The 11,686-nt window shown below is 54.2% G+C and overlaps 1 protein-coding gene across 2 annotated transcripts in view; it reads right to left on the bottom strand.

Moving 5' to 3' along the window:
- TNFRSF21 (TNF receptor superfamily member 21) overlaps window positions 1-3,606 on the bottom strand; it is a 35,696-nt gene extending 32,090 nt beyond the window's left edge. The window contains exon 1 of one of the 2 annotated variants that reach the window (XM_037392003.1): window positions 3,411-3,606. In XM_037392003.1, the coding sequence (XP_037247900.1) occupies window positions 3,411-3,464 (54 nt within the window). In that variant the 5' untranslated portion in view covers window positions 3,465-3,606. Of the gene's footprint in view, window positions 1-2,507; window positions 2,630-3,410 lie in introns of those variants that run through there. The other variant, XM_037392004.1, reaches the window with a different exon arrangement.
- Between the last annotated feature and the right edge of the window lie 8,080 nt (window positions 3,607-11,686).

The following is an 11,686-nucleotide window of genomic DNA, read 5'->3' as shown; positions in this document are numbered from 1 at the left end:
CTTCCTGTCTCCAGTATCTTTCCATCACCCATCCGGGCAACTGAAGCCAGTGGGACCTGCGCTACCGTAACAGCACCAGGTCTGGGTTTGGTGTTTCAAACACTATCTCAAGCAAAGCAGCACTGGTGCTTTTGAGTCCCTCCAGATCTTCAGTTGCACATGCACTTCCAAGCTTAGGGACAAGAGCAAGTCTCAGTGGGGGAAGGCTAAGCAGTGCTGAGCATCTGCTATTTATTCAGATTGGCACCCCCGATCCCTAAAAAAAAAAATCAGCTGCTCAGGTTTTGTGGCTGGCACCACTCACATCTCTGAAGGAGAAGGCCAGGAGGAGCACAACAAAAAGAGGTGTCTGCTGGTTTGGTCCCTCGTCCGCAGGACTGCCCAGCAAGCAGCACCCAAACCTAGACCTTTGGGGCTGGATACACCCAGTTTTGGTGACAAAAGCAACAGAATAATGAAGTGAGCTCTGCTTAGCTGCTGGATTTCAGTTCATTACTCCAGTAACAAAGAAAGTGTATAGGGTAAGAAAATAAAACACAGAAAAAAGGAATTGGTGCAAGAAAACACTGAAGAGCAGATCTGGTTCTGAGCAGTTGCAGTGCTACTCACCATACTCGGTGCAGGAGCAGCTCTCGACACTGAAGCCAAAAAAGGTTAAGTGGGACAGGGCGGCCACAATCCCAAAGAGCATCCCCAACTCTGCATCAATGCCCCACGCTGCACAGGCAAAGGCACTTCCCAGCCACCTCCCCCCATTCCAACACGTGGAGATTTTATGGTACAAAATAAATATGGTACAAAAGCAGATCAGGCCGGGAAACACTCATTTTCACTTCTGCACGTCAGGGAAACAGTTCAGACAAGGGGACCTTTGCGCTCAGCTAAAAACAAACCCTTGAGCCAGCAGCACCCTGCAGCTGACGTGAGCATGAGCCACCCTGCCACCACCCAGTTTGATGACTCCATCTCAATGGTCACATCTATGCCATGCCTCCATCATTCTCTTAAGGAGCTGCATGCTGCAGGAGAGACCCGGTGAGCAATGTGCACAGTAAATAGCTTTTAGGAGGCCACAAGCTTCCCGTGCACATGCATGGGGGATGTGACTAGGAATACAGTGGCTCATTTGGGACCCAAACCCACTCGGTGGCCCGGTGAGTCAAAATGCCAGCAGAAAGTTGGTGGATCAACAGGCATTTGTGTCCTGAAACGGGGTGACACCTCAGGACAGTCATAATCTCGGGTTGTGTACAGTGCTGCCCTGCTGCCAGCCCAGTAGAGAAGAGCAGGAGCAGAATGCTGCGAGTGAGCAGGGCCCAACAGTGCTAAATTGATACTCTGGGAGCCGTTTCCATGCAAAACCAGCAGAATTTGGTAGAAATTGCAGCTGGCTCCATGGCAATGCCTTGGCACGGGTCAGGGACGAGCTGTCCAGCCCACCACCCTTCCTGAAGGTCAGCTGCACCCTCCACCGACCAGCACCAGGAAGTTGCTTCCAACATTGAAGGAGAAAAAAAAAAAAAAATGAAACAAACTCAAAAAGACAAACAGACTGGTCTGGAAGTTTTATGGTAACTCTGCAGACAGGAGCCCATCTCCTGCCCCGCTCACTGTAAAATGGATCAAGCAGAAAAAAGTTGCCTGTGAGGAGAGTACCAAAGAGTAAAGCAAGTTTCTGCTTCTTGCAACGTGACCAGCTATTGCAGCTGGTATGGGGTTTGTGAAGCCGAGTCTGGGGCTTAGCCAGCTCAGCAGTCCCTTTGCTATGTCTTGAGAGCGAAACACAGGCAGCTGAGCGTGCCAAAACAGCAGCACCAGCACATCTGGTCCCCATGAAGGAAAACCCAGCAGCTATTCCTGCAGCCAGCATGGACCCGAGCTTGCAAGCGTCTGCGGCATCCCCGGTTTTGCTCCAAGCAGATGAAATCCCCCAAGCTCCCAAAAGCCCTGAGTCAAAGCAAGGTGACATCACACCACTTCGAGGTGAGGGCATTGGGGGAGACGGTGGAACCTACCTTGCAGCAGCTGGTGGCTGCCTGAAGCCCCCACCAAGCAAGGGAACGCAAGACCAACACCATCCTTACACAACTGCTACAGAGCCACTATCGCTCAAAAACCAAGCGGGCTGGGCGGCTTTGGGTTTGCTGCAGTAAGAGACCCACCAGCTACTGATTTGAACCTACTTGCATCGGCCTGGAAAAACATTAACTCCTTGTGGGGCCGAAGGGAGTTACCCACAATTCTGAAGATAAGATGTCGGATGAGGAAACCCTGGCTGGTGGCCAAGGGAGCATCCTGCCGGCTCACGAGCAAACGGGAATTCTGCCTTACAGCTCATTTGCTCGTACAATCAGCACACACAGAGGTTAGAATACATGCGTGCAGAAGCAATACGCACCCGCTTGCAGTCCCAGCTTCATTTTGCAAAACTGCTGTTGCATTTCCCTCCACCTTCACATTGCCCTTTCTGCCCCCTCTTCACTCTATACCCACCGTTCCCCACTGACCTCCAGGATCCCAGCTGGAGCTGCGTATCTCAAACTCCCCATCAGCATCTCATCTTCCAGATGTGCTGCAGCACTCTCCTCTCCCAGCGGGAAACATGGGAAAACTTGGGAGCACCCAGCCAGCACCGTGCATGCACCCCAGCTGCTCCAGCTCTGTGCAGTTACCCTTCGCCTTCAAAGCTACAAGGCTGTTACCCCGGCTAATGCTCTCCTGGCTTGAGATTGTTGTTGTTTACTCTGATTCCTGTCGAGCCAGCACCAGCTTGCTAAGATCCACCTTGACTTCAAGAGCAAGTGCACTCCTTGGTTACACAACCCAGCCGCAGCAGCTGCTGCGGCGTGTGCCAGACACACCGAATTACCGTCTCTCCCCCCGCCAAAAAGCCGGGATGGTGCCCTGAAGCGCAGGCTGGGAAGGGCCCTACCTGGGAAGGGAAACCTGGAGGTGAACCCACCGGAAAATATTTCTGTGTTAACTCCGGGCGGCTGCCTGCAATTAGCGGCGCTGAGTTTTTGCTGCCTGCCCAAAGGGTGGCAAGGAAAGCAGCTGGGGGGGACGGAGGGAGGGATGGAGGGGACGGACCACAGCCCGGTGCTGGGCACGGGGCAAGGCACCCCTCAGCCCTCGGGGTGCGGCGCAGCCCTGGACGAAGGCTCCGGGGAGGATGCCGCCCCCAGCCCGCCCGCAGGAAAAGGGGGATGGCGAGGACAGCGCGGGGGCTGCAGCCCCCAGCCGGTGCCCGCCGCCAGGGCGGGGGCGGGCAGCACCGCGGCGGGGGGACAGCGCGACACGCAGATACACGCGGACACCCACCCTCCCTCCCCCCCGGGGCGGGCGGCAGCCCCGCACTGCACCGCGCCCCGCGGACCCTGCGCGGGCGCTGCCCCCCCGCACACACTCACCGTGAGGAAGCCGGCGGAGGTGGCGGCGCTCCGGCACACCGCGGCGGCCCCCATGGTGGCGGCCGGGGCCGGGGCAGCGGGCGAGGCGCTGCCCGTCCAGCCGCGCTGCCTCAGGCGGCGGGGCGGGGGGCCGGCGGCGGCCGGCGGGGGCAGGCGCCCATGGCGGCGGGCCGGGGCGGGGGGCCGGGCGGGGCGGGGGGGCCCTGCCGCCCGCCGCGCTCCCACCTGCCTGCGGGGCCGCCGGCTGCGCACTGCCGCGGCGGGGCGGCGCGCACGTGGGGCGGCGCGGCGGGGCGGGGCGCGGCGGGGCGGGGCGGGGCGGGGCCGCCCTTTGTGGCGTCACCCGGCCGCGCAAGCCGGCGCGCAAGGGCGCCCCCCCGCGCAGCGCGGCCCCCCCTCCCCGCGCAGCCCAACGCCCCCCCCCTCCCCCGCGCTGCCCGGTCCCCCTCCCCCGCACAGCCCGCCAGCTCCGGCGCTGCGGCGCGGCACCGCGTCCCCCCCATCTGGCTGCGCATCTCTCCGCGCCCGCGCAGCCCCCGCCCGCTTCCTCCATCAGCGCTACCGCGGCGCCCTGTGGCTTCGCGCCGGTGACCCGCCATCCCCGAGGCGTGCGAAGCCCGCGGGGGCTCCACCGCAGCGAGCTGGCAGCCCGGCCATCCCAAAGCCATCCTTGCGCCCAGCACCCACGCGTTGGGCGTGTGGGCAGCGGGGCCCTGCGCGGTGTCACTGCCCGTGCTGACGGGCCTTCCACCCAGGGGTGACCCTCTCCCGCCCGCCTGGCACCCTAGGGACCGAAGGGAGAAGGAAACGGTTTGGCTCCAGCTGCGCCCCGGGTTGCTTTAGCATCTCCCTCCACCACGCTCCCTATGAACGGAGCTGGAGCGGTTTCTCTTCCCCGCAGGAGTCTGGCTTGGCTGGAGCTCGGCCATCCCAGGGCTGTGAGCATGCAGGAACTGCAGGGCGGTGAGTGTTGCACACCATCAAATTGTGGGGTGGGATCTTCATGTTATTCTTTTTCTTCTCCAACATCAGACTAGATAGAAGGATGAAATTTTTTACGATGAGGGTGGTGAGACACTGGGATGGGTTGCCCAGAGAAGCTGTGCGTGCCCCATCCCTGAAAACATTCAAGGTCAAGTTCCACGGGGCTTTCAGCAACCTGATCTGGTTGAAGATGTCCCTGCCCATGGCAGGGGGTTTGGACTAGATGGCCTTTAAAGGTCCCCTCCAACCCAAACCATTCTATGATTCTATGAATGTGTAGGACATGTAGGATATGTGATGGAGGAATGGACAGGGAGCAGACACCTCCCTCCATGAGCCAGGATTAGCTGGAAGCTGAGGGTGGCCACAGCACAGGCAGTGCCCTCACAGACCACCCTGCAGCATCTGAGGAGGGTGGGCTGAGCAGGGTGCTGGTCACAGTGCCCATTGATGGCCATGGCAAGTGATGGAAACAGGTCCAAGTCTCTCCAGGGAGGCAGGAGGGACAGGAGATGGGGCCAGAGACAGGCCTGGAAAGGCTGAAACGTAAGTCCAAGGCAGGAACAGAGATGAGGCTTCAGGGTGGATCCAAGGTCCGTCTAAGGAGCCCAGGGCCTGCAGGGGTGGGGGAGGCCCTGCTGAGGCTGATCAGGGCCTTCAGGGTTTGTAGGTGCACCAAATCAAGGCAGTATGTGATTCCCCACATTGCCGGTTGTCTATTGAGGAAAACATTCAAACATCTGATTTCCAGAGCCAGCAGAAAACCTATTGACCAATAGTCACCTTCTAGAGGCATCCGAAGGGAGATGAAACAAGGGAAGGTTTCAGTGCCACACCAAAGTGGACACCACAGAACCCCTGTGAATGACAGAAAATCCCCCCAAAAAAGGAAGAAAGGAAAAAAAAAAAAGAAGAAAAAAAAAAAAGGTGTTCTTACTCTACAGAGTTGGGTTTCATCCAGACCCTTCTGAAGCCCACAGGAAGACTCCTCCTGATTTCAGGGAGGTTTGAATGTGGCTAGAAGGCTCCTCTCCCAGCCAAGATGGACTTTTTCTCCCCATACGTTCTCGATACTTAATCCTGGAAGGGAGCAACAACCCTCGGGAGCCTGGGAATGATCCTGGAGAAAAGCTTCCTCCCAGAGCCAGGGTCGCAGTTGCAGGATTGCTGTTCCCAGGAGGGGATTAAGACAGACCGTGTCATGTGTGCGGGGAGAGGACCTGAGGACCTTCCTCCACAGCTGGCCATGCTGCTGTGCAAGCACTGCAGAGTCCTGCTTTGGGCTTTGCCTTCCCCTGGGGCCACCGGACCCGGGAACAACGCGCTCTTCCCAGCAGGTCAAGGAAGGGGAGCCTCATCCCAAAGACAGATCACGATGCAAAGCAAGACCCGGCAAGGCTGCCCAGAAGGCAACCCGGGATGCCCATTGCTGCTTTTAATTCAAAATACATTGGGCAAATAATAAGCATTAACACAACTGGGTTAACACCAGACTTGTGGATGGAGGAGAGGATTTTCACTTGAAAAACGTGCAGCTTTCTGATGGAATACGGGACAAATCTTGCTCTGCAAGTGTGGAGCTAATGGGGCTGGTTGTGTCTGGCCTAGACGAGGGATTGAAATGCCCTGGCAGCACCAAGCCACGATGGATCCATCAGCAGTGTGAAAGGCAGAGTTCAAATTGTATTAGGGAAAAGCAGAAAAATAATCATCTGGAGGACGGAGTGACTCAGGGGATTGGCAATAAGATGGATCATGTTGCTGCTGTGGAATAGATTCCAATTAGTTACATCCGCTTTTAATTATTATTATTTATACAGAACCTAAAGGCAGTCCACAGATTACCCAAAAATGCGTGGGCTGATCTGTAAATCCCCCATCGCTCCCCCCCTTTGCAGTCCTTGTAATGACAAACACCAGTCACGCTGCCCAGGCTGGTTCATACTGGCTGTGACATACGTTGCTTATTAGCATCCAACTTGCTGCATCTCCACTTTTCTCGCTCTTTGGAAGGAAAATAGGGAAGTGGGTGACTGAGGTCGGCATTTCATGTTGTGTTTTTGATGGCAGCAGTGGCTCAAGAAGTTCCTCCTCGCCTCCCTGTATTCAGTTCCTTTTTTGCCCTTGTGCCACCCCATGAGTCATGCAAACACAAGCCCATGGGATCAGCCAGGTCGGTGATCTGCTAACTGTTAAAAAAAAAAAAAAAAAAAAAAAAAAAAGGAGGGTATTTTTAATCAGAGTTGGTGAACCTCATTGCTCATGTTGACTGGACACCCCTGGGTATTTGCTAAGGTGGTGGCAGCAGTCTGAGGGAGCAATGGAAGGACATCCACTGACCTGGTTTGCCACCAGAAACCATCTTCTCTTTAACAGCAAGCTGTCCTCTCTTGCAAGGAAAAGCCAGTAGTCCTGCTTAGTCATCTGGAGCAGTTTAAAGCATGTTCATGGAATGGGAGGAATTGTTTCGCCAAAAGAAGTTTTTTGAGAAATGTTAAAGAACATGCTACAGAACCATCACTTGCTTCACCCTGTAGAAACCAGAAGCATTCTTGGAAGTGACTCCCCATTACTTATTTGCAATCAAAGAGGTCAGGCTAATGGGGCAGATGTGATTTACTTTTGGACTTTCTCATTGTCTGTACATGGACCATTGCTTCCACATATCCATAGACACAGAACGTTTCTGTGTTCTGTTGCTCTTTGGGAAAGTAGCCACTGCATGGGAAACTTTGCAGCTCCGATTCATATAGAAACCACAATTGTTGCTTGCATTAACGTAAATTGGGAAGTTACGCCAACAAAATTTGGGTGAGAGTTCTCGCCTTTCTGGCCCTTCTTATGATCTCCAGGAAATCGGGAAGGGAAGTGTCTACTGAGAGCAGATGTTCCCATGTACATATATATATATATATATACACACAACACATAAATACATAAATACAGTGGCTTCTAGCAGGTTCCATGGCAAATGCAGGATTGCCTGCAGGAAGTTCTTTCAGGTGGTTGGGGTGAGATGAGAAAAGGTTGGTTTTCCAGCATGAGATGGCAACCGATAAAGATCTTGAGCATGTCCTCCAGAGCAGCAGACAGAGCAGCTCTGCCATGGCCATTTGTCTGGACTGGGACAGAGTCCACGTCTTCTGTCTCCTATTAGATGAGCTTTTCTCACTTTACACTGTGGAAAAACAAAGTCATGTTCTCCACTACAGAGCTAAGATGAGTCTGGGTGTCCCTACAGAGAATCCAGTTCCTGCCTTAAACTTTTTAGCAGCAGCAAGTTGCTTTTCTGTATTATTTTGATTCCACTGACTGAGAAGCATCTTGAAGGAGAGAAATTTCCTTAATGCAGGTGTATTATCGCTGATGGGTTTCCTGTCTGGGTGCCCCTGTGGGGTGTCAGCGCGAGGAGCTGGGGAGCCAGGAGGGGGTGGCAGCAGGGAAATTAAATGCAGCACTGCTGGATGCAGGTTTAGTCACCGTCGCTCCTGAGCTGATCTCTTTTCTGGAAAAGGCTGATGCACAGCTGAAAAGCCCGTTTTCCCAGAGGACCTTCAGGAAGGAGAAGCTCAGCAGCTATGGCAAGGCTAAGCACATAAACATGGCTTTAACCCTGCACCCAGGGTACCGGCTGGGATATAACCAGCAGGTAAGGTGGGGGAGGTGAGGTTGCACAGCTGGTGCTACGTCCTTGCCCCTGGTGAGAAAGGGGAGAGGGGCACATCAGGCTGGCATGTCAAATCCTTTACAGGTCAGACTCACTGTGAAGAAGTTTCCTTTCTGCTCCCAGAGCAGTACAGTCATGCAAGTGCTGTAAAGAAGAAATCTCTGTCTGAAAGCCATGGCTGCCTGCGCTCCGAGTTCAGTGCGGGTGCAGCAAACCCAGCAGTCACGTCTGCACCTTTCAGAGGAAAAATAATGAACGTATGTAAAGTTAATGCACCTTTTGGGGGGAGATAACCCTTTGATTATATGGAATCTTTTGCAGGAGGTCCTTTGTCTCAGCTGGGGAGCAACACCCAGATTTTGCAGCCTGGAGGCTAATCTCAACCTCACCAAACCTGCTATGACTCTGGGCACATCATATAGTGCCCTCGTTCACCTTCTTCCTTCCTCTCTGGTGCAAGGTGCAAGTGCTCTGGGGCTGAGGCATGCACCGTGCCTAACAAAGCCAAGCCTTGCTCTCAGCTGGGGCATCTCGATGGTTGTGAAGTTGGAAATGAAAAATCATTAATATAATTTTTATGCATGTATCTGAAAGTCTTGCAGTGCCCCTAAGCTTACACCGGAGAAATCAAAGTAGCGAATCAAGCAGTATAGGCATGATCAGAGAGTTGGCAGCAAAGCCGAGAGCTTCACACTAAGCAGAAGACCATGCGTTCACCCGTGCCTTTGAGCCCAGCACTGCCTGAGTGGGACAGGGATGTGGCAAGGTGGTTTGCAGAGCTTTCAGAGAGTGCTGCAAAACTCAGTATGAGTTTCCCAAAGCCCATTTCTTTCCTGGGAGGGTTGTGTGCTCTTGCAGGTTCAACATTGCAAAAAGACACCAATCCACCCTGCAAATCCGTGATTCATGTCAACTGGGGATGCAAGATCCCTCTTGTGTCAGATTACCCAGCACACGTGATGCTGCCGGCTTAATGCCACGTGTCACCTGCAGAAGGACCGTCAGAGTGGCAGGGGCAGCTACTGCCTAATCCGTCCCAAATCCCCCTGGTACGGAGATGAACCACCAAATAACTCTCACCACCTCTAACCCAGCAGGCTTCATTTCGCTCGACTGAGCACAGCACACTTTGCTCAAGCAAGAGCTCAAAGCCAGCTGTACAGCCCTGGGGTCTTATTTGGATCCCCAGGAGAATGTCACTTCCTGAATGACCTTGCTCAGGCACCCCAGCTGCACCCAGCGGGGTGGACCTCATTGCTGAGTGATCACGGATAATCTTAGTTACAGCTTAAGGTCTCCTCCCACCCCTCTGATGTATAGGGGACCCCATGGCTCCGTTGTCCCAGGGCAGAGGGCATGCAGGGCTGTCCACTGCCGGCCCTGCGCTGTACGTCATATTTGATGCGTTTGTGCAGTATAAGGAGTTGTCCAGGGCAGTCATTAAGGGTGATTCCAAAGAGATGCAGAAAGTGTCTGGACCAGGCAATGCACGTAAAACTCAGCGTCCTTTAAGGGGGACAAGGACTCCATCCACGTGGGTTACTGCCACGCAGGAATGAGATCCCAGAGTCTTTCTGAGGCTCCCCTGGATATCAGGTCGCAGTACAGCAGCAGGTGATGGAGGCAAACAGCCTTCCCTGAACCTGTGAGGATGGCGATGGGTATGGAGGAGCCCCTGGCTGGGGAGGACTCAGCAGGTGCTGCAGCGTGGGGGACATGAGGCTGAAGTCACGGATGATGCAGAAAAAGCCAACAGGGAAATTAGTAACCCATCACAGCATACATAGGTGATGGAGCCTGGGAACATGCCAGGCCTCTGAATCACCAGGATTTGTGCAACCTCAGTCCTGGCGTCGCTGGGTGTTCCCTGCCGTATTGGCGGAGTGCTGCGAGGCAGCCTTTTCCCTGGAGTGGCCAGTGGTAGAAAGCAGGCACGGAGCAGCCTGCCGTGGCTGTAGGCAGCTGCCTGGGGTGGCTGGATGTCCTCAGCACCGTGGGGAGCAGGGCAAAGTGGCCTGGAGGTAGCCAGGTGTTCACATCTTTCATGGGCTCCTGCAGCCCAGCACTTTTTAAAAGCCTCACCCAAGTCTGGCTGATTTAAATCACTTCAGGCTATTTAGTGATCACGTAAGCAGATGTAGCTTAAAGACTAATTTATAGACTTAACATTGATTGGAGCAATTTGGTGGGCTCTATAAGGAGCTGGTTGTGCCATGACAAGCTTTCAATGGAGACAAAGGGGGGGGGGGGGGGGGGGGGGAGAGCCAAGACCTCCAGCACAAGGGAGCTCAAGCCTTGCATTAAGTAACAGTTTAGGAGGCAAGAAGAGCCTGCAGGAAACTCCCTGCAGTCTGGCACTCTCCTGCCTTCACACACATTTTTACTGCGTGCAAATCCTCTGCCAGGAAATTTAGAATTAGAACGGGTGCTAAATTACTGTGGAAGAGAGCATCCTTAGCGCAGATTATTGCTGGAGAGAACGCCCCTTCTCAGGGTTTGGTGTGTAAAGCAGCACAGAGATCACAGGCCAGCTCACGTGAAGGACACATCCCTCCCATCTCACCAGCCTCCAGGTCCTTCCTAGAGACCAGGCATCCCTTGGCAGCTTTTCAGATCCTCTCCTGTGATGGTTTCTGGTCCTGTTTGCCACCACAGTTTTACTTAGGCTGGATAAGAGGGAGAAGGGAGGGTAAGTCCCACTCCCTGAGCTGAAATCACCTCCACCCTCAGCTTAAACACGTTGACTTGAACTGACCTGAGAGTTTGCTGCGGCCAAACACAGGGGCCTCATTCCTGCCCTTTCCCCCACAGCTCCAGGCCACGAGGTCCTCTCCTCCCTTCTGTCTTAGCCCTCAGACTGGCCGATTCAGTGCTGATTTAGCAGAAACCTGTTTCCTTTTCTTGTTCGGTTATTTTTGTGCCAGATGGGTAGTTTGGGTGTGTGGAGGCTGTGCAAGACCAAAGCTGATGCAAGGGAGAGCGACAGGGAGTGTGTGGAGGATGGTTCCAGGCAGCCTGTGGGTGATGGATGCTCACTGTGGATACAAATGCTGCATCAGAACCATTTCCCAGGTCATACAGGATCAGAGGAGAAGCAGAGATGGTCATTTGGGGCTACAATGATAACTGCGGTGAAAGACCTGAGACTGGGGAAACTGGGCAAAGATGTTGGCAGGTTGCTGGAACAGTCCGAACAGCAGCTGGGGAATGATCACCATGGCACGGTGATGACTGGGAGGTGTTGCAGGAGCCCTGGGGTGCAACCAGGCCTTGCTTGTAGCTTACCTCTCCCTGAGGTCTGCCCTTTCACTGTGGGGCACTTGCTGGTCAAGTAGCAGAGGGATGATGGGATGCCCAGTGCCATGTCTATGGAATAAGCCTTGTTAGAGGTAGCACAGGGTTGGACGTAATAGCCACCATGTTCCTGCTCTGAGCCCAGTTCTTTCCATTTCACCTCTGGGAACCTCCTCTTCAAGCTCTGAAGTATCTATGGAGCAAGTTGTCCTTGAAAATGAGCCAGGGCATAGCCCTAAAAGCTCTAGATGCTGACTTGTCTAGGGGTAATGCTGTAATAAATGCAATCTCTCTGGCAGCAACAAAAGAGCAATTAAGGAACCCTTAATTT

The sequence above is a fragment of the Falco rusticolus genome, chromosome 6 (genome assembly GCF_015220075.1).
Source record: "Falco rusticolus isolate bFalRus1 chromosome 6, bFalRus1.pri, whole genome shotgun sequence".
NCBI classification, from domain to species: domain Eukaryota; kingdom Metazoa; phylum Chordata; class Aves; order Falconiformes; family Falconidae; genus Falco; species Falco rusticolus.
Note: the sequence above shows the minus strand (reverse complement) of the source record. Positions and strands in the feature narration are given on the sequence as shown.